Source organism: Mauremys reevesii, linkage group 4 (genome assembly GCF_016161935.1).
Source record: "Mauremys reevesii isolate NIE-2019 linkage group 4, ASM1616193v1, whole genome shotgun sequence".
Classification (NCBI taxonomy): Eukaryota; Metazoa; Chordata; order Testudines; family Geoemydidae; genus Mauremys; species Mauremys reevesii.
In genome coordinates, this window is record NC_052626.1 from 87,756,006 (window position 1) to 87,779,503 (window position 23,498).

Here is a 23,498-nt window from a genome sequence, read left to right on the forward strand (position 1 = left end):
AACATGGAAAATATTGTTATCCTATTGTTCTACTTCCATTTTCTGCATCTTAGCTTCATTCCTTGCTGAAGTGCAGGACAGGGTTCTGACTTTTCAGGACTTTTTTTGGAGAGGATTACACATTCAAAACCCAGAGCTTTTGTGTCCAAAATCCTGAATATAGGTGTTAGCTTCCAGTAATCTTCAGAAGGAGAGTACCATACAATTTCCTAGTAAACATTAATACACACACAGACTTTGTAAACAGTACATGGAATGTTGATAAAATACTTTGGAAACAAAAACTATTAAGCAGTAAATCTGTGTTCCTTATCCAAACGTCTACCACTTTGCTGAAGTTCTGTATTTCAGTGTAAGGTTTCAACAGAACAGTTAAACTTCTATATTTCAGTACACAAAAAACATTATTTCCCTGTAAGCTTATTTCAGAAAGTATTTATCAGTTTATATAGTGTGGCCTTAACATGTAATGGGTGTTAACTTGATTCTCTTCAGAACTTGAGAAGATTGCAGCATTGCTCAGTTCTTTTCCAAATACTTAGCCTTTGTTGGCAGATAAAAGTCTGGAATTCCTTGCAGCTTGGAACAGTTCAGTTCCTAGGTTAACAGTTCACTAGACTCCTCAGTTTTTGGTGAGATAGGAAACCTGTAGCTGTTACCAAAATTGGTACAGGTATTGGGATTACCATATAAAATAACTTTCCTTGAATATCTATAATGTTTTCCCTCTATAGAACACTATTTTCTGCCCATAATCCAACTAAGTCAGATAAGGATATAAAAATATCATTCCTGAATTCTGGCTTTTGTCCTCTCCATCAGTTACAATATCTCAATAGCTAAATGTAATTTCTATAGGCTCTGTACCTTCTAGGGGTAAAAAATTAACATGGCACACATTAAATTACTGGTAATTAAAAATCTGGCTGACAGGTCTCAAAATATAATTTAAATGGGGAATCATCAAGTGGGTGTATTTCTAGTTAGGTTTCATAGGGATCAGTTCTTGGCCCTATGCTGTTTAATATTTTTATCAATGATCTAGAAGAAAACAAAATCATCACTTATGAAGTTTGCAGATGACACAAAAATAGGTAAATAATTAAAAGGAAAGGTCACCAATACAGAACAATCTGGATCTCTTGGAAAGCTGGGCACAAGAAAATGTTTAAATATAGCTAAATGTATACATCTAGAAACAAAGATTTTAGGCCATACTTTCAGGATGAGGGACTCTGTCGTGGGAAGCAGTGACTCTGAAAAGATTTGGAGATCATGGTGTATAATCAGCTGAACTTGAGTTGCTAGTGCAACACTGTGGCTAAAAGGACTGACGTGATACCTGGATGTTTAAACATGGGAATCTTGAGTAAGAGTAGAGAGGTTATTTTATAGAAATGGTAGAACTGGAAGGAACCTCGATAGGTCATCTAGTCCAGTCCCCTGCACTCAAGGAAGGACTAAGTATTATCTTATTTATTATCTATTTTACCTCAGTATTTGGCACTGTGGAATGTTGTGTCTACTTCAGGTGTTCACAATTCAGGAAGGATGTTGATAAATTGGAGAGAGCTCAGAGAAAAGCCATAGGAATGATGAAAGTATTAGAAAACATGCCTTATAATGATACTCTCAATTACTTCAATCTATTTAGTTTAACAAAGAAGAGTAAGGGATGATTTTATTAGTTTACAAGTATTTACATGAGGAAGAAATATTTAATAATGAGCTCTTCAGTATAGGAGAGAAAGGTGTAACACTATCCAATGGCTGGGAGTTTAAGCTAGACAAATTCAGACCAGAAATAACTGTTTTTAACAGTCAGGCTGGTTAACCATTGGAACAACTTACCAAGGGTTGTGGTGGATTCTACATCATTGACGGTTTTTAAATCAAGAATGGATGTTTTTTTCTGAAATATCATGCTCTAGGAATTATTTTGGAGAAGCTATATGGCCTGTGTTATACAGGAGATCAGACTAGATGATCACAATAGTCCCTTCTGGCCTTGCAAGCTATAAAGCATTCTTCCTAGTGTATCTGTTCCAGCTCTGTGTAGTGGCTTTTCTTGTTATGATTCTCATGAAGAAAGAGATGAAGTAGAAATTTCTTGTGTAGGTGCTGCACTTAATTCTGAGTTTCTTTGTCAGGCAATATTCCTCCTCATTTCAGTCTCTTGATTATCTAAGAAAGAAGCCCAGGCTTGGGCATTCACAATGTTTACAAAAAAAGATGGATATTCATGCTACTGCAAATTAATTTTCAAAATCAACTGTGGCTACAGTAAATGGCACTACATTTAACTTCATTGGCTTACCAGTCCTCATAAAGTAAGTTTGAGCTAGAGTTTTGATCTATGTTGCTTTTTGATTTGGGTTTTTATGGTGTGCTCAAAAGGTGAGGATGTCTGGTCTGATGAATAGAACACAGCACCAGGTTTCATGGGTTCTGTTTCCATCTGTTCCACTGACTTGAGGAGTGACCTTGAGCAAATCAGTTGACCACTCTGAAACATAGTTTATTCATTTGTGTAAATGCTGTAATTCCTACTACAATAATGCCGTACATTATTAATGCAGGGAAAAGAACTTCTGAGATTGTCCAGTGAAGAACACCATATATGCAAAGTCCTTTCTTTCTCTTTTTATCATTACATTTATTAATGATCATTAAAATTGCAAAAGTGGATAATGGTTATAAGTAAAAAAGTATTATTGATATTTGATATTTAAAATATTAACAAAAAAATTTTTTCTCCTGCAGTACTAGTTAACTTCTAGTTGTATTTTAAGGCCTGATTAATCAAGAACTACATTTTTCTTTATACCCAAGAACATCAAAATTAGATTATTTGGGTATAAGTATCATTGTTGTGGAAGGATTTTTTCCTCTAAAATCTTACCTAATAACTGCAAGACTATATAAGTTACCTAAATGTTTAATGTAAACTGTATTATTGTTCTGTGCAATTTTATATTAATCCTGGTCCAGTGGGCCTCACAGAGCTTCAAGGGTTGTAACATACTTGTAAATCACCCAAAATGATTTATGATTTAAGCTGAAATGTATCTTGTTTGTCTATGCAATGCTATATGGAGCAGCTAGGGAAAAATACTAAACTCTGAAGATAAAAAGATTGTAACACTATGCCCACTGTGAAGGAAATATCATACTTTCATTTTTATTTACTTCCCAGTATTTCACTATATTGGGATTTTCCAAATCTCTCTCATTATTCAAATAGTGTCTTTCAAGCCATTCTGTGGTTGGCCTTTGTGTGGGGATGGTGCAAGGAGCAAAGCATAATAAGGTGTAAATTGTTAACAGTGAGAGTAATTAACCACTGAAATAATTTATCAAGGGTCATGGTGGATTCCCCATCACTGACAATTATTTTGGGGACATTCTGTGTCCTGTGTTATACAGGAGGCCAGACTCAATGATCACAGTGGTTCTTTCTGGCCTTGGAATATAATGAATCTATGAAGGCAAAATCAAAATCCCTACCCTCTCCTGAGCACAGGGACTGCTTTTTTGTACTGTTCCTATTCCTATACCAGCCAACAGAGCTAGCTAGCTATATAGGGAATCACGTTACACTCCCCTTAAGTGGTAGTGAAGCAGATATGAACGTTCTGCATGCTGGGAACCTCTTTGGATGGGTGTAGCTCCATGCCACCACAGCGCAGGTCAGTGCCTAACATGCACCCTCTGGCACTTCCTTTCCTCTGTCTCTGGCTGTTTGATACCATCGAGCACCTTGATTAAATAACATAAGTATATGTTGATCATTATACATTTTTTTGGTGAGCGTTCTTTCTCTGTTACCTTTGATTTTTATGGGATGTTCATCTTGGCTATATTAATAGCCTTGGGGAAGAATACACAAATGTACAAATATTCACTTGGATATTGAAATAAACTTACTCCAGTCATGCTCATATCCCTTTCATGTTCACTCTGTGAACATTTAAATTAATCGGGTTTCTCTCTCAAATATTCAAATAATGTGAATTTCAAACTGACTTGGGGAACATGGAATTTTCAAAAGCAGAGCTGAAAAGTGTATTCATGAGCCTTCGTTCCAAATTGATTGCAATAAAAATTGTGCAGATTCAATCAGGAAATGGAAACAATACCACATGACTTATGGTTATAGTTATAACTAATCAGTTTAGCCGCTTACCTCCTCTGCATTTTCTCACTCTGACCTTTCAGACACTTGAGGCTCAGAGCCCTGGTTACCTAGGTATAAATCCAAGGTGACTCCAATGCACTGTATAAAAATTTCCTACTAAATTTGTGTATTTTCAAGTCATATTTGTCTCTCATTGCTCTTGTAATGTGTTCACTGTTTGCCTTAAGGAGAGTTTCATTGCTGAAAGGGAGCTAACGTAGCCATCACTCTATTATGCCTTGAACATCTGCAAAATAGCCACTTAAGTTCTAATTACAGAACCTATGTTTGTGAATAAAGCCAAATCCAAGTAAGGATGAATACACAATACAATGTGTGGCCTTCATTTTAGAGCAGTTTGGGAAAGATTCCTGGTGACATCTGCATGCTTTGTGTCCACCAAACTCTTCATTTCACTGCAAACAGCCTATGCTCCCAGTAATCGCCATCCAAATTTGGAGATGCTTAAGGACCTGACACAGGGAGTCTTTCCTTGACTTCACTGGACTTTGGGATCAGGCACTAATTGTATTCCCTCTCCCTTCAGGCTTCTCCATGCATAATGGTCCATGCTTAACAAAATGCTGAAAACTTGATCACTAATAAAAATAACATTTCCAGTTTGAGTTTAGGAATCATGCGTTCATTTTTTAACAGAAGTATGTCTCTGATATTTTTATTACTCCCTCCCCATTCCACAGCAGGAACGTGCTGCTTAGTAAAAGTAATCTATCAAATGCCAGAGTAGCTATTGGAAGGGTATTAATGTTTTCTTTCAGCACAGAGATATACTAGCTCTGAACAGATTTATTGTAAAGAATCGGTCTGTTATAAAATACTGAGAGGATGTAATATTTGTGGTATCCCCACTTTTCTGACAGGATGTTTAAAGTAAGTTCTCTTACCAAAATAATGTTAACATGAATAATAGCTCTGAAGAGGTTAGTGCAATTTACACTTGTGTAGTCTGTGTTGCACTTTGTCGGCTCTCTGAATACAGATGGTGCCAATGCTATATTTTTTAATGTATTGCCATTAGTCAGACATATAATCACTTTTGAAAAACCTGTATGTAGGTGATTTTGGTCACATTTGTAGTTGACAAGCATTTATCAATTTTGAATGTGCTCATCACTACACTATCTAGATACCATTTTTACAACTAGCTCTCTTAGTAAGTGATAAGGGTTTTTTTCCATTAAAGGTTTCCAAAGAAAGAGAGAGAGAGAACATTTTTTCTTTAAGAATTTTTTGGTGGATTTCGTTTGGTTTTACATTAAAAAATCAAATTTTCATTTCTTTAAAAAGATACATTGTGACCAGTTCTGCTTACAAGGTTTAGAAAAAGCATCACTGCTGCCTGACAAGGACATGTTCTGACTTTTCCTATGGATATGTCATGTTTCAGCTATAGATCATCTTTGGATGTTGATTACAGGGGGGGTGTAGCAGGGTGGACCCTGCTCCTGCCCAGAGGGGCTTGAAAAGCTGCCTGCCAGGGCTTGAGAGGCATGGCTCTGGAAGCTGGCCTGAGTAAGGAAGTGGCCACAGCTGGGGCCACGCCCCAAACTGAAGCCCTGGGGCTTATAAGAAGGCAGGGAAGCCAGAGCCCAGACAGTCTCTCTCTGCCTTCAGAGAGGGATGGGCCTGGCTGCTTATGAGCAGAGGTAAAGTACCTGGGTAAAGCAGGGCTGGGAACAGGCTAGGGAGCTGGGGAGCTCGAGCCTGGAAAACCCCAGGCTGCAGCCTAGCGGTAGGCCACAGGTACTGGGGGTTGCAAGGGGCGACCCAGGGGTAGGAAGAGCACCAGGTCCAAACCCCTTTGCCTGTGACGAGAAGGCGGATACTGCAGTCTGTCCCAGGAGCTGGGGCTAGAGCATGACTGGGCAGTAGCCATTCTGAGGTGAAGCGGGGAAGCCAGGGTGGGGGTTCCTCGGGGAGGGGGAAACCCAGTTAAAGGGGCACCGGGGTCCTGGGAGGGACACGGGGCCGATAAGAAAACAGGCGGATCACCGGCCAGCAGAGGGCGCTCCGGGCTGAAAAAGAGCTAATTCCCTGGAAAAACCAGCAGGAGGTGCCGCGACGGTGAGTAACCCATTTACAGGGGGAAATGTTAGATGACACTCCAGGCTATTCAGCTGTCTGCTTTTCTGAAAAAAGGCCTGTGCAAAGAGACAAGTCAATCTCAACCTGATTTCAGGTGGAAGAGACTTCCATAGCAAGGACCATCCACTGAGAATATCCTTCACCTACTTCTCTAGAATTTCACTATGGACACTGTCAGCCACAAGTCCCTATCGATAGTACATGTCCCAGAGGATGTGAGATGTGCAGTGTGGGCAGGGCCTAGAGGTGGCTACACCCTAGCCCATAGAAAGCTTTGAAGAGAACAACTCTTTTTGGGAGGAGGTGTATCACTACTCTCTGGGTTCTAAGAATTAGCGAAGCCATCTTAATGCAACCAGTCATGCCCAGTCAGGTCTCATTGATGACTTAGCAGCACCTTATGGCTGACTGTGCTGAAGGCTTCTGACAAGGAATAAAGAGATTATTTATCAATGCAACTAACACCATCTCTAGATCTGATGTCTGAGTGGGAAGGTTCTACTATACTGGTGTAGATGAGATGACAATACTGCTTCATCACTCCTTCATCCATAACACAAGAAGAAAAGATAAGAGACAGAAAAGTTAGAAAGACAGTGTCCAGCACTCATTTCTTGAATACCAGTGGATATTTGCATGTTTCAAGATGGCACTGAAAATTTTGACCATCATGGACCTACATGTTTCTCAACTGCCTTTGCCTACTTCTGATGGAACCTTGCTCTTTTGGCATATGGTAGCATCCTTATAGCTCATAGGATCCAGAACCTCCATTTGAGTAATAGGACAAAATTCTGCCTATGAGGCTCATGCAGTTACTTTCTTTGGTTCTGATGTTTTGGACCTGGTAAGGCTACCTCCAATTCCAGTGATCTTTTCTGGGATAGTTCTCTGCAGTGTGAGGCAGATCATAGTGAGTAAAGGCAAAATATATTGATTATAGACTGTCCACTCTCTTGTACAGTTACACACGTTGAGATTTTGAAGAAAATGTAGCAGAGGGGAGATTTCTTGGTCTCTCAAACAGCTGCAGTTTGCTCAAAATCCTTGTTGCATATTGTTGGATTCCCAATGTGTCTTACCCTATCTGTGTTAGTTACCTATCCATGGACTTTATTTGGTGTATGTCACCTGTGAACCATTTGGATTTGCATAGACAATGTGCAATGAGGGGCTATTTTGAGGACCGTGGATGACAGGTGGTTTTAGTGTCTAACTAAACTTTAAGTATTTTGGCACGACCTTCAAGAAATTTCTTGCACTTCACATCATAAAAGCCACCATCACAATGTGCACTAATTGATAACCTGGTTGGCCATCTCAGCAGAGAAGCCAAGGATGCGATGGACTGAGAGGCTGAACTATCCTCACCTCTAGAAATTGCCCCTTCAGACTGGTGCTGAAGTTGTACTGTCACTGTGCTGTAGATAAACAGACAAATTAGGTCTTCAAAAGCTGTCATGACCCTTTAATTGTGTATCATTAATTTTCATCACATCTATCAAATGCAGCAAACATAATCATTGCCAGAGGATTACCTAAAAGAACTTCAGCTGTAATATGATGTATGTCAAATATAAAAGTGCTGTTTGCCATTCCTTGTAGAAAATATAGCATACGGTACTGTGAGGGGGGTATTCTCTTATTATTCCATGGAACTTGCTTGGCTATGTGGCAGTGGAAGTTTCTAAAGCTCTGTGTATGACTTGAAAATGTACCCTGCAAGTAATACTGCTTCATAACACACATCCTTATGGTTTCATATGGTAGTATTTAAAGAGCTCTTTCATTACCTAAGTCTTTCTTAGTTCGAAAGTGTATTCTGGATTGGATCCAAAATACTTGTACTTGAACTTTAACAGTGCATTAATATTTAATGCATTCTGCACTGTAAGGACCTTTATGAATATTTTTCCAATGTCTTGGGTCTCATGGTATGTATGAAAAACTGCACAGTGATGACAGTGATTTTTATTCTTGTTTGTTTTATAGTCCTAACATCAAGGAATATGTTTGTCTGCCTTTAAAAATACATTAAAGAAATTAAAATATCTGTCAATCACAGTTGGTGTATTAAATAATGTCATTTAACCAAAAAGTAGTCCTTGTTGTGCTATTAAGTTTTTTGACAAAAAAGTGAATCTTTTGTTTGTGCCAGTCATCAAGAAACAGAAACAATAAACTGTTCCTTTTATGTTACGAACACACACAGTGCAGCCTGGGAATATGGACATCAAACTCTTTAGTTCAGTCTGAAGATTAAAAAAAAGTACATACTGAAGAATTTGCAAATAGTTTTAATTAGTGAAAAAATACATGAATTTTGCATTCTGTTCCCTAAGAGTTCATTAATTTGTCAAATGATTGATTATAAATCATTCAGCCTGCTCTCCTTATTTCTCTTAAAAAAAATGATCTTAATCTCTCTACAGTCCTACCACTGTAGGCTCTTCTACCACTCCCATATAAGATATATCTGAACAACTCCTTGTCTTTTCATCTATCTCTTATATTAATTTTTATCACTTCTGACCTGCACCAGAGTTGAATTTATGGTCTGAAGGCTCTGGAGAAACAAGGGCACGCATAGAGGAGCCAGATAGGGCTTCCTTATTCTCTGCCTAGCATCAGCCCAGATGCCACTTGGCAACAACAGCCCCTTTTGGGGAAAAAAAATCTGCCAGCTAGGGGTAGGTGGAGCTCCATGTACTTTCAGCCATTCTGCTTCCCTGCCTCAAACATACTCCATAGGCTGAAGTCTGCAGAGAGAGAAGCCTAGGAGGAGTCTGCTATGCCAGCAGGGAGCTAACCTCTCCCAGGAGGTATCTTATCAGAGGTGTCAGTCTCCACTCTCAACAGAGTCTGCCCTTCTCTATTTCATAAGCATCCCACTGCACCATCCACTTCTCAGTAAGAGATTAATTTACACAGGAAGGTGTGTGTTGTAGATAATTACAAATCCAGAATGAAAACTTTTAAAGAAAAGTTGTAGTACTTAAGTCTGCTTCTAATTACCCTCTTTTCCTTATGAATTTAGACTATTCTCTGAGTGTCCTAGGTGCCTCAGAGTATGCCTAGGATGTGCTATAATATCACTGATATTTCACATGGGCATTGTGCTACTGTAAAAAAGCCCAATGAAAATCCAGATCAAGTTCTACTGAGACCTAATTCCTTTTTGATGGATGCCATATGACAGCACTCAACGGCTAGAGTGAAAATACCATTCCTTCTAGAGGTTTATAAATCAATACATCTACAGAAAGGGATTAGGGGACTACTGTACAGAGATGGAGACTGCAGTCAACACTGTGTGCTGAAATTCTAAATTCAGAGTATCAAAAGCTTTTGATTTTTGATTTTTCATACATACTGACTGAACTAAACCAGAATTTATCAGCAAAATCCTTATAAATTGCAAGTATTTCAGATCTGAAACCCTCGCAAACATGTTTTTGAGAGCCTACATTATGTTGTATTAACAAGATAGCAGAGAGGAAAAAGAAACTGTAGCTCTGTTAAGCATATGAATTTGTATTAGCTAGTGAAAAAGCAAGGGATCCAATACTATGCAAATAGGTAAATAATGGTCCAGTTTTTGTATACCAATTGTATAGCTGGATGGCTGTGTGGATAGGGCTGGGAGAGTAATGGAGAATTACATGTCTATAATTTATTAAGAAAATATTACACAATATATCAAATTATTCAACCAGCTGCAGATATGGATAATGGTCAAGTATTGAGATTACACTGGAGCTTTGTATACCTCATGGCTAACCATGTCTAAAATTCCATTATCTCACCTGACAACTGAATGGCATAGCACTTTATTTGGGATCTAGAGCCTTTCGTCTCTAGCTCACTTGTCTGTATTTGTGTGCCTGTGTCAATACTCAAGAGTTGGTCCACATCTTAAAGTGTGGAGGAGTCTGGGCCCCTCTCCAGGACTACTTTATATTGGTCATCTGGTGGCCTAAATGGAATCTGTTGAGGGGTTACTTCCTGTCCAATTAAGGTCTTAAAAGAGTAATCAAAAATTGGTGCCTTTTTTCACAGTCTTGGGAGAACATGAAGGTCAAGGATGGAATCACAGTAGAATTTAAACAGATCTTTCTGCGAGAGGTGTCTATTACTGTACAGAACAGTTTCCCACCCACTGGACCATGCTGCTTCTCCTTCCACTCACAGGTGTGCATGTTGCTTTACAAACAGATGAAAAGACAAGGTCCCTGCTCCTTGAATCAGTTGAAGAAAGGTAGATAGGAATAGAATAAGGTATGGGAGAAAACATAGGTACAATAAAAAGTGGGACATATGGCTCTTTGGTAAGGTATTTTCCACAGACAGCAGATTATATGATTACTTAGAAAGAAAGCTGGTTGGAAGAGTCTAGAAAAAACTTCAAACAAACATTTGATTCAAAAATTGTCCTGATTTTTTTTTCCTCTTTGTGATTGGAAAATTTCAGAATGAAATATTTGCTTTTCAGAGTCAGTTTGTTTTAAATTAAAATTGTTTTTTGAAAAATTTTCCAAATCTTGGGGAGGAGGGTTGTGTGTTTTGTTTTTCCCCATTCTCTCCCTCCTCTAACTTTTCCAATTTTACACAGCCTTTGAAAAGTTACATGTTGGCAGAGTTAGTTTCATTTAATTTATCCTTATGTTATTCTGTAACTTCCATAGTTAAGGAATTTTTTTAAATATTAGAGTGGAAAAAAGGGAAAAAATGTATGAGAGGTGCTGGGAATGCTAGACTTTCATTTTATGGCATTCAGTGGCAGAAAGGGGAGAGAAAGGGACAAATGCAAAATTTTAAAAATATTTGTTTTTGACAACTGAAACAAACTTCAATTCAAATGCAACAAATTTTCATTTGCTTTGAAATTTCTCATTGAAGAACTGAATGTTGTCAAACAATATTTTCTTGTTTAAAAAAAATTGATAACTTCACACCAAATGGATTTAATCTTCTTTTTAAAAAATCAATTAGCTCTACTTACAAGGGTTACTAATTTATTTTTATTTATTGAAACAGAATAATGTGCTTCTCTGAAGAAGCATAGAATTCTAAAGAAGGCATTTTAATGGTGAGGATGTACTCAAATGGGCCAGAGGATTAGGGAGGGAAGAAAGAAGGTACAAAGATGAGTGTGTTAACAGTGGAAAGGTAGCAACTGTCTTTATTCACTTGCTTGAGTTTACTAATGCGAAAATCCAACTATATGTTAAGTTGTGTATAAGTAAAGTTCTCCAGGGTTTCAACAAATTCTTTTTGGCCTCACTTATCTTAAGTTTTGCTCTGAGATTTGGATTCATTTCACCCAATGAGATGAAAGCAAAATTTAACATGTATGGGAAAAGAAACAGGATAGTTTTTAAGCTTGATGCATTAAGAGTGTTTCAAAATTTAATAAGGCTAGAGAAACTACCATGTGGCTAACTTCAATGAATATGATTAAAAACCAAAATGAAAACTTGAAGCCAAAATCAGCCCTGGTGAAAGCAGTTGGCATTCCAGGACTAAATTTGATCCTTAGTCTTGTAGAATGCATACTCCTCATGAAACAGCAAAAATAAACAAACAGAAATCTCACTTTAAGTTTTGATGAAAAGTTGAAGGGCCACTTTTTTTTAAACAAAATTTGGTTGGTTTTGTTTCCATGCTCAAAAAAACAAACTAGTGGAGTTTAATATGACGTTAGCCTCCTATGCACATATCTGGCTCTAAATCCTTTAAGAGGAGTTAATTTACATGCTTTACACATTGAGATCTTAAAAAATAAATAAATAAATAATTGCCATTATAGAGGTGCACATCCATTGAAAAGCAAAAGACACGATAATTTAGTGTAGTCAGGCTGTACTTTTTTTTTCTTTTATACCGCATAACTTGGAAGTGTGTTTGATGTCTCTTTAAAACCAACAAACTTGCTGTAGAATAATTTCTTTTGCTTTCAACTTCAGCCTGAAATAATGAAGGCTCCCAGGCAGTAAATCATTAGAATCCCATAGAGCAGCAGCCCTGTGCTTACCTAGGGGTGAGGTGGGACAGAGGCACGGGAGGCAACATTGACTTTTTCAGTATTTTCAAAAACTCTTTATTTTCAGGGGGTAGGGGGGAATCATTACCTGTAACAGCATTTCTGTTTACAAAATTATCATTGAACAAGCTGTAACCTTATTTACATGTGCATTGAACTGTGTAATTTATATTTTTAAAGTTGTCTTTCTTTCCTATAGGCAAAATTCCTCTTGTATCTCAGTTGGATATACTCTCTGAACCGATGGGAGATGCAATTCTCATTTAATAATGGTTCCTGAACTTTTTCATATGACTACCCTCCCAGTTAGTAATATAGGAAGGCTGGGTGGTCACAACCCCTCCCAACCTTTGTTTGCAATTCCCAGGCTGAGAAGCTGTGATTATATAATTATACCTCTCTGGCTTTGTGTAAAGTGCCATAGGACTTTTAATTGAGCAAAAGCAGTAATTAGGCCTCTCCTATCTTAACACACAAGATCATAACCCTAAAACATAGAAAGTAAAGTTTCTCATGATTAATGTTAAATTGCTCATGTTATACAGCATGTACATCAGAGTAAATGTTTAACAGTCTAACAAATGAATATGGGTGAGTTAACATTATTAATCTATCCTGAGTTTGTTTGTTACAAACTGATTGTGATGGTGTTATAATATGCATTTAATTTTCTTATTAAAAAGAGAAATCCTGGCTTTCCTGCCAAAAATTCCCATCTTCTTCTTTCATTTTTTGTATCAGGAGTAGCCGTGTTAGTCTGTATCCACAAAAATGAGGAGTCCAGTGGCAGTTTAAAGACACCACTGGACTCCTTGTTTTTCATTCTTTGCCATCCCTAATTCTTTCCACTAAGCCGCCTCTTGAAAAATCCTGATTTGTGTAATCCCCTCCTCCCACCAACAGTATCAGCCTCAAAATGTGTCTGCTTCAACAACCGTCTCCCCACTTCAATCTGTGCATGGAACATCCTTCCTGAGCTGCTCCCCCAAGATCATTAACTACCCTCTTTCCATACCCAAATCTTTTCTGAAAACTACTTTGCAAAGATGAATAAAATGAATTAGCTTCCCCTCAATTTTGCTATTACAGTAAAAAAAAAAAAAGCTATAAAAAAACAAAAAACCAAAGCATTGTATTAAGACATAGCCCATCATCCTGACCCCTTTATATCCTAGCCTTTGCCTGTTATTTCATGTAGCAATCCAACAATTGATAACTTGGGTAGAGTGCTACATCATGCAGAGTCTTAATTAGTAAGTGCTTTTGGGCAAGGAATCATCCCCTTTTTTTTCCTTTGGCTTTTAGCACAATATGGACATTACTGTGAATTGTAACACTCCTTTTTTTTTTCTTCCATTCTCTAGGGCATCCTCCCTTCTCAGCACCAAATAACTATTCTCAAACTTATTTTTTGTTTTTTCTCAAACCCCATTGAGATTCACATCCAACATGGTATAGAGTGTGTGTTTATCCCTTTTATTATTCAGTGAAATAATGATTACTTTTCAAAACTGCAGATGTATTTTTTTATTAATCCCTTAACAGCTCAAAATTGGAATGAATTTTCCTCATGCTTTTCATGCACACAAATCCCATGGAGGTTAACATTATGCATGGAAAAGCATGGGCTGAAAAGGAATATTTTTTTTAAAAAAAGTGAAAATGGAAAGTCCACATACTCTGAAATTGGTAGTGTGAGATTCCATATTGATTCCTCTCTGACATGCTGTCAAATCTTTTTCATTTACAAGTAAAAAGATAATTTTCTTAACGGAAGCTCAACTTGGAATCTGACAGTCAAGCAGTTTTCTGTCTGGCTCATCAACACCAATTAACCATTCTATAATCCAAATTTCTATTGATCTATAAAACTGAATGAAAAACATGTCCCTTTCTGAGAGCTGAATTGATTCTGTAGTGTTAACAGGAGTAAGCAGTAGAAAAATTTCCTTTTGAGTAAGCAACTAAGATAGAATACACAAAACAGTTACATCATAAATTGTTTTTAATCACTTTTTTGATAACTGCCTTTAACTCGTTTTTGTTTGTTAAATGCTATGACAGTTTTACAGCCATGAATGTTTGGGCTTGGATCTTCAAATGAGCCAAGGGAGGTAGATGCTGATTTTCAATTGTATTTCAAAAGGGATTTGGGCATTCAACTCCCTTACTTCTCTGAAAATCCAGCCTTGGTTTTACTGTATATGCCAACTTCAGTGTGCGGATGTGAATTCCGTGTGTTGTATTGGATGCCTTCTGATTGACCTTTGCAGGGATCTTTCATTGTGGAATGCATTGTAGAGGGCATTCAAACATCTTCTCTCCAGTACCCTGTCCATCAGGAACTCATTCCCCAGCTCATCAGTTTCATAATACTTTATATCAATCTTCTGTGTCTTCAGTTTTTCTTCAATCTTGTGGCAAAGCTTCCACACCCCTTTCAAGTTACATGTCTACTGTATTTTATTCTGCATCATTTTCAGCCTAATTACTAAAATTCACCATTTTTCTTCTTTGATTAGATGCAACCACATTTTCCACGTAGGTGTGCATGCACCCAGTGTGCCAAAGTTGGAACACTTTGCCTCCAAACTCTGTGTGTTCTGATGTTAAGGTACAATGTCAACTCAGGATGATAAGTCCTTGGTCCTACTGCGCAGGCTCATTCCAGTTCCCATGGGCACTGGATTAGCCTGAATTGCCCTCCTGCCACCAAGCTACTTTCTCTATCAGCCCCTCAGCACTCTGCTTCTCCTTCCCCCACACCACAATCAAAGTTTCTGGATCTGCAGTTGCTTCATTCCAACCCCATCTGACTGACCCTGAATCATCATGTGACCCCCAAGACAATCCTAGATTTTTGGCTTTGGATTAACCTCCCTCCTCTCCAATGAAAATCAATACACTGCCAACCAACCCCTTGTCTTTGTTCAGAAGTCACATTCCCCCTGTTCAATGAAATGAAAGTCTGTAGATCTGTTAATTAGTCTCCATATGCAGTCCCACCCATACAATCAGGCCAGGCAGGAAATTAATAGGTCCCCAACCCCATCATAGATTTTTGGGGGCAATCTCTATTCCACTTCACACACTTGATTTCAATGGGCAGATTCACATGCTTAAAGTGATGTCTGTGCTTAAGTGCTCTGCTGGATCAAAATTAAATTCATGAATGTCGTGTTTTTCAAATGTAAGACTGCTAAGTAGCATTATCACTAGCTGTGCTGCGCTTCTATACTACGTATTGTATGCATTACGGGGGGGGGGGGGTCAACATTCCTATAACCAGTCAAGAATCCTGGTCCTCAAGGACATGATTGCAATAATATAAACTAAAGCTATAATAATATAAACTAAACTAAAGAACTGCTTGGTACTAAAATCTGTCCATTATCTTGTCTATATAAAGATATGTCGTGGATAGTTTCTTTACAGTAACGTATATAAGTGACAGAGTATTTTTCTTTGTAGAGTCATGCCACCATGTGGAAATAATTCCTCACCCAAATATCTATTGTATCAAAAATCCAGTAAAATCTTCATGAAGCAGATTTTTAAATATTCTGGACTGAGAGCAAAGGTTCTAATTTGTTCCACATTTGCAGTTAGTACAGAGGCATGAAACCGCTAAACTGGAAATACTATTCACCTTTTTAGGGAAGAATGTCTCCTCCTCCTTTCTAAATATGTAATGCAGCAAAATAAATATCATCTTAACACAGCTATTGCGACAGCCTTACTAGTTGGACCAAGTGTAAATTGTAAAGCACATGAAGGTTGCCTAACTTCTTATAAGACACTGTTTTCAGGTATGTATCTCTTGCCCAAACTTCAGCGGTTTGGACTTTTTTTTTATGCCAGGTGTCTGCCTCTGGCTGAACTATTTTGGAAAATTTCAGTCAAAATGGTTCCGCCATTTCTGAAAATGCAAGGAAGGAAAAAATAAATTGTTTTGCCCATGTTAAAAAAACAAACAAACAACAAAAAAACCCAAACAGGTGAACTTTTCTTTGAGAAGCACTAGTGCCTTTGGGCTCTGAGGCAGGGAATTGAAATTTACCAGGGAGGTCGCCTTTCTGTTGCAGGTGTCTTTTTCATCTCTGTGAAAATCCACTCAAATTTGGCCAAGTTATAAGCCTCTGAAAATTGCAGTTTGCACATGTTCCAAGACTAGAGTTTTGCAGCTTAATTCCCCAAAGAGTCCATCTGCACTGAATATGCTTGATCCTGGGGTGCAGCAGGTGTTTCCCTGCAATTTCAGTTGCCAGTTGCTCTGAAACAGGAACAGGCCTAAAAACTATCAGAACTTATATACACAAGCGAAGAAGAATGGTTTGGTAATTAGGCTGTTAGCTTGGGACTTGTGTGACCTGCTCCACCACAGACTTCCTGTATGACTTGTGGGCAAGTAATTTAAGGATAGATTTTTAAAGGTATAGTGTTGTAAGTTAGGAGCCTAAATCTCATTTTCAAAAGGGACGGAGGCACTTAGAAGCCTAAAGTTAATCAGTTTTTAGTAGGATTTAGGATGGATTAAAAAAATTGCAATGTAGCCATGCTGGTGGGACAGGCTAGCTTCCCTGAGTACAAACCTGTCCAAGATGTACTCATGGTAGCCCTTCGCACCACAACAGTACACTGTGTTACTTTTAGTGCACTGGTTTGATCAGAGCTAGCATAGGCATGTCTCCAAGTTGGGAATTACACCCCATTCAAAGTGTAGACATACGGTCTTTCTCACCTCCGGAGTTTTAAGGGTAGAAAAGTCCTTAAAGATGCCAGGCTGCCATGAGAGGAGTAGGCAACTGCGCAGAAGCATGGGGCACAGATAATCTGATTCCTGTATCCAATGGAATAAGAAGTAGAGAATTTATGGACTTGAAACTCAGTTTTCTGGCCTGCTCTGAAGATCATTTTCACACAGGAAAGTATATGAACCAAGGGAATTAATGCTACATTAACAGATGAGTTTGTATAAAGATAATTTAAACACTCAGACATGAAAATGTGGAAATTAAGATTCACACTGTAATTCTAACTCTCCAGTTTTGCCCACATAGAGTTGGATAACTAGCTCTGCTCTTGAATGGATATCTTTAATCTAGAATGCTCTCAATTCTTCCATTAGAAATATAGGCACAGCTCCAGAGGTAGCTACACAGATACATCTGAAGACTAAATTGGATCCTACATATGAAATATAGGCAAGTTATGGTTCCTATGAGAATCTTAATGTTTGCATTGTAAACCTAATGTTTACATAATTTTGTACTCATTATACATTCTAGTTTTCATTGCATTATGCAGCTCACTTATTGCACACACAAATTCAATATTTTTCTTTTATACTAGAGAACAATCACAAAATGAGGTCTTTAGCTTCAAATGAATTTTGTTCTCCTTCATGAAGTTAACTACATGTGTCTACTGAATTATATGAAAAGATATATTAGTAGTTAACTTGTATCCTACCTCTAGCTCTGTGGTTCTCAAACTATTGTACTGGTGACCCCTTTCACATAGCAAGTCTCTGAGTGTGACTCCCCTCCCCGCCCCCTGCCAATAAATGAAAAACATTTATTTATATATTTAACACCATTATAAATGCTGGATGCAAAGCAGGGTTTGGGGTGGAAGCTGACAGCTTGCAACCCCCCAGTAATAACCTCGCAACCCCTTGAGGGGTCCCAACCCCCAGTTTGAGAACCCCCCTCTAGCCAGTGCCTGATTTATCTTACATTGTCTTCCTAGAACATTCCACACATTTCTGCCTCTTTTTCCCCCACTACACATGGTAAACAGAGATTGGGAAGAAGGGTAATATTTGGAATGGGGGAAAAATAAGAAAAAGATTTGTCTGGAAGATCATAGACTGCCATGCTTGTTCTACATCAGTTCTTATTAGTAACTAAAGCTAAAGCAAGAGATGGCCTTTCAATAAAATTAAATAGTAAAATGAAATGGAGGACAGTAATTGAAGAAAAAATGTTTAGAATTTTTACAATACTTAAGAGACTTAGAAGCCTAAGTCCTGTTGAAAGCCAATATAAATTGGGCTCCTAAGGATCTAAGTTACTTTTGAAAATGCATTTTTGGGTCCCAAGTCACTTAAGCACTTTTGAAAATTTAACCCTAAAAGGTTGTTTCCCTCTTGAGAAGCCTAGACATTTTGGTAATCTTGGTTAGCATCCTGGTGTGGTCTGACACAACCTGAAGAATCCTTAATATATGTCTTAGATACTGCAGTAATCAATAATGTTCATAAAGTAGGACTAAAATCCATCTCTCAGATTGCTCCCAAAAATTAAAATCTTGGTGTCAGTTTCTAGAGAACATTTTGAAAGTGCTTAGGAATAACAGCTTCCCTTTTTAAATACCTTCTCAAGTTAATTCCCTTAAAATTACAATTATTCTGTTCTGGCATCTCCCTGACATCTTCAGCAGGGCCCCTAGCAAGAACAGGATCCCAGTTAGCTAGGAGTACTAGTGTGTCTCATTCCCTTCATTTGCTGCTTGGTGATCAGCCAATGAGACTTGCCTCTGACAAAGATAAACTTAGCCCTACCTCATAAATAGCCATCCGCAATGCAGAGTGTGATTCAAGAGGGCCAGGGAGCAGTGGTAGAGTGGAAATATATAAACCCTAGGCTAATTAAGGTGTGGTTCCCTGTAGACTAGGGAGGGCTGCTACAGGTTAATTGGAGCACTTGTAGTCAATTAAGGCCCTGTCAGGAACCTAATAAAATGCCCCTGCTTCAGGCAGTCAAGGGATGGGGACGGGAACGGGAGTGGGAACGGGAGTGGGAGTTTTGAAAGACCAGAGAATGGAAGTAAGGGAAACTCCCTCCCCCAGCATCTAAGGATTGAGGGTAACCCCACCCAAGGGGGAAGAAGGTAAGAAACCTACAGGGGTTGAGAGGGGCTGAGACTCAGAGTAAGGAGCAAACTCAGACCTCTCCCTTGCTTCCCTCCCCTACCACTGTCCTGGGCTGCTAGCAGGGCCCTTGGTACCCAAGAGAAGGGGGCAAAAGGTGGCATCTTAGCCCACCCCCCGACCCCCAAGAAAAGTGCAGGATCCACCATATGAACATCAGCCATCTTATCATAAGAGTAAAAGTGGAAAAGCATATTTTTGCACTGAAGGATTTTTTTTTCCCTCTGTGTAGGTAGGGACCCTGCAAAGAGGTGTCTTGGAATATTCCTATCTATAGTGCAAGTTTTGGTCTCATAAATTTTTGTTGTGTGTGGTTTGGTGTGTTTTTTTTGTTTTGTTTTTTTTTAAATGAATAATCAGAAATCCTATTCCTTCTGGTTGAGGTGGTATCCTTTGCTGTGTGTGTTAAGGTCAAATATCTTTAAGGTCAATGCCACTTTCCTAAATCTGCTCTTTAAAGGCGTTTATAGGAGACTATAAAATTTCACTTCCTGTGTAAAGGATCCATTTCTAATGATCTCTTAGGATCTTGCCTTGCAATCACTGTGCATGAGTGCATCACTGCACCCACATGCTGAAAATTACAGGATCAAGCCTCTAGTCATTTGTTGCTCTGACTACAATGTGCCCTCCCAGCCCCCAAAAAAGACATTAGGTGGCAAAGTTAAGGTTAGATGGACAGTATACATTTTGTGTGTCGATAGGGAATGAGGAAGGGTCATTCTAGCAGTGAGGAATTAGCTGGTCCCCTTACCTGCACATTTCCACATATTCCAATAGCCATGTTTTCTTAAAAGATCTAGCAATTTTGTAAAGATGGTGTATTTAGATGCTAGCTGGACTCCAATACTATTTCAGTATGAACTCTTCTAAACCAAGTTCTTTGCCTAGTACTTAATAGTCTTAAACATTCTCAAGTTTTAAAGTTTGTCCCATTATTAGGCTGGAAAAGTATAGGGTATTTTACTCATGTTTCCATATATCAAGAATTGCTGAAAGGATTTTGTTTAAATGTCCATGCCCATACTCTTAAAAAATCTCCTTCAGGTGGAGGCCAAACATGGACATTACAATCCAAATTTCAAACATTGAGATTTACATGCTCTTAGATATGCAAGGAGACAATGAAGCCTGTTTTGAAACTGTAGTTATTATAGTCATTATGAATACTCACTATTTAGGCATTAACTATAAGTCTACTGAATTCCAGTAAGACAATATTAATTTCTGTAGACAATGCAGATGGAATGTCTAAAATGTTAGTTACTTTGAAATGTTTAATGTATTAATTTTGATGAAGTAAACCGAATGTATTTTGAACAGATGGTTACAAAAACCTCAAACACTTGTGTTTCTGAAAACAATTTTCCCTGGAGGATCATAGAGTGTGAAACACTGAAATAGCAGTCAGATGTATAAACTTGGTTCTCTATGGTACTGTAACCTCATGAACCTTTTTTCTTTGATTATGTGTAGTTCATGCTAACGTTAATGGTAGCTATATATGAAAAAATATATAGCATCATGGGATTTTGTTCTCCAGCAACAGTCTTTTTAGCGCCCATTGTGTCTTGGTTTACCATCTTTAATTTTCAGGAAAAATAGAAAGCATATTTCAGAGGTATGTTACAAAAGAAACAATAAGCTTAATTGCAGATATGAGACCTGGGGAAAATTCTAACAAGTCAGGGGAGACACTGACTTTTGTCTAATGTACATTTTCTAATTAACTCTGCTTCAGCGTAATATACCATAATATGTACAGCATAATGTAGTCCTGAAATATGGAAAAAGTGCAATGTTTTGGGGTGGTTTCCCCTACTTTCTGTTTACTTCCTATACTCCTTAGCAGTTAGCAACAATCTTAAAAACCTCAAATTTGGGTGCAACTGAAACATTCAAAAGTAAAGTTAGTCTATGCAGGCACAATTGTAAGTAATCTAGAGTAAATTTTGAATAATCCTTCCTGGAGTTCAACCAAAAAATGTTAACAATGCTAAATGTATGGTTGTCCTACCAAAAACAAAAAAATACAAAACACTTAAATATACAGACAGCTTGTAGGTTGTTTGTGTTCACTTTTAAAATTGATAGAAGGAATCAGTTTGTCCCCTCTTCTGGTTGGCAAAAGAGAATACATTTATTATCAGCATGTGTCCACAAAAAACACATTATATAAACCAAAGTAACAAGAAAATGATGTGCCTAAACTAAGTGGAGGAAAATGGACAAGATCTATAAACTGTCATAGCTTTAGTGAAGCCAATGGAGCTACATCGATTGACACCGGCTGAAGATCTGGTATGGTATTTTGTGTATTTTGTTGCTGGTGGTACTATGGGTTAGAATTCATGGGTTCTGATGAAAAATGGTTTTTCAAGCGCATGATATAATGGGTGGGAGGTGCCTGCAAAGTTGTAATACTGAAAGATTTATCATAGCAAATTAGATATATTTGCAGTGAGATGTGGCAGCTAAAATGTCAATGGAACTTCAGACTGCATATGCAAAGGCATCATATTTCCTCTTTCCATATGTATTTGTGTAATGGAACCTGGAATATTTGTTTGGGGCATCTCATTGTCAGAAAGAGGGAGGTGAGAGAAGAGCAATTGAGCTGATCGGGGGTTGAAAAAGACTGACGTATGAGGTTAGAACAGTTTGGAGTTTAAGCTTTTGGGGGCTTAACATAAGAGTTTGAGTATTGGTGAAAATGTTTAGGAGCGGATAATTTAAGGGAGTACAAGAAGGAATAGTGGAGAGTAGAATGGAGCTCTGATTTAGCTGGCTGTTCTAATTTATCCTGATGACAAATTTGTCTAAGCCTCTCCTTTCTACAGTTGACCTGGCCAAAATGGGATAGATTCATCTACAGTTTACACCATTGACTTCACTGACATTTGAGTTTTAAAGGAATGTGAACTAACATTTCCCATGGGGGGGGGGAATCTCCCGTGGAGAAATTGAGGGGGGCTGGCCCAAGTGTGACTTTCTGAACTGACCTGTTGCTCGTCCCATTTTCTAATCTTTATACTTGCTTTAAAGAACTACAGGAAATCCTGCTACACCATTTGTCTTTGTTTTATGACTTTAAATATTGTAAGAAATAAAAAGTGACCACAAGCCATTAAAGATTAATGTATTTTGTCTATCAGACTAGATTTGTATTGGAAAGCACTTATTCATATCAAAAGCCATTAATACTAAGCACACAGATTCAACCAGAAATTGTAATGGAAATATAGATATAATAATGTATCTTGGATTTAGGGATGAGATGAGACTTAAGGTAAATAATCTATGTGACAGGGATCACTTCACCTTTTACAGATGGGGACAGAAGTTAAATGACTTTTGTCATAGAACAGGTTCATGGCAGAACTTGAGATAGAAGTCGTATCTCCCAATTCCCAGCTTCATGACAAGATAGATCAACACCTCACAATTAAATAAAAATTTTAAAAGATCTTGTGTATTTGCATCACTATTTCTTATAGTACATTATTTTACAAGATATTGACTAGAGGCTATCAGCCTGGTTAAAACTATTTCTCATTTATTGTAAACTAGAGCCATAATTAAACCTTCCTTTCTTACCCCATAAATGCTATAACTGACCTTAAGTGAACTGAAAAGCTCTGTATTTGCTAAAATCTGCATTCGCATGTCTATGGTTTTGTTGCAGCAGTTGATGGTAGCTCTAATGCTAAAATAGTGCAGGGACCTGCAATTTTTTCCCATTGCTGCTCTGGTTTGCGGTATCATTATATCACATTATCCTTTAGTGACATGTGACAGGGTTGGCCACCCTATACCCAGAGGACACTCTGCAGCATCCTGCCTCTTCCCCTCTTTTTCCCCCTTGGTTGCTCAATAACACCACATCAAAGTCCAAAAGGTAATTAAACTTGCTTTCATGTATCTATTTTTAGACCTTCCATAAAATGGCCATCCAGGCTCCTTTCTCAGTTCAGTGTTTCCCTCCCTGCTTAGTAGGGAGTCCCCAGTCCTTCCCACAGCTGGGTTCCAGTTCAATCACCACTGTGAGGCTTTCTGTGGCTGGAGCTCAGCTTTCATGCTGAGTTCCAATCCCCTCAGTCTCAGAGTATTCCCTGCAGGAGCCTTTCCACAGACTCTACCTGAGCTTCACCCTTTCTGCAGCTTCCTGCTGCCCTTCACAGGGAAATCAGCTGTCCTCCATCCAAGCTGTTAAGGTGACACAGGTGGGGTTGGAGCAG

At 38.2% G+C, this 23,498-nt stretch overlaps 1 protein-coding gene and 1 long non-coding RNA gene across 7 annotated transcripts in view; one reads left to right on the plus strand and one right to left on the minus strand.

The window, feature by feature from the left end:
* The window catches only part of ANO3 (anoctamin 3), a 421,744-nt gene that overhangs the window by 104,371 nt on the left and 293,875 nt on the right, over window positions 1-23,498 (plus strand). For 2 of the 6 annotated variants that reach the window (XM_039536545.1, XM_039536546.1), the window contains exon 3: window positions 10,343-10,474. The exons of 1 other annotated variant lie outside the window; for it this stretch is intronic. In XM_039536545.1, the coding sequence (XP_039392479.1) occupies window positions 10,450-10,474 (25 nt within the window). In that variant the 5' untranslated portion in view covers window positions 10,343-10,449. Of the gene's footprint in view, window positions 1-5,641; window positions 5,845-6,214; window positions 6,263-10,342; window positions 10,475-19,107; window positions 19,221-23,498 lie in introns of those variants that run through there. 3 more of the 6 variants (XM_039536548.1, XM_039536547.1, XM_039536551.1) reach the window with 3 other exon arrangements.
* Window positions 16,556-18,925, minus strand: LOC120404293. The gene is made up of 3 exons (XR_005597918.1): window positions 18,892-18,925; window positions 17,068-17,166; window positions 16,556-16,599 (listed from the first exon to the last, which is right to left on the minus strand). It is a non-coding gene; the product is annotated as an uncharacterized LOC120404293 (long non-coding RNA).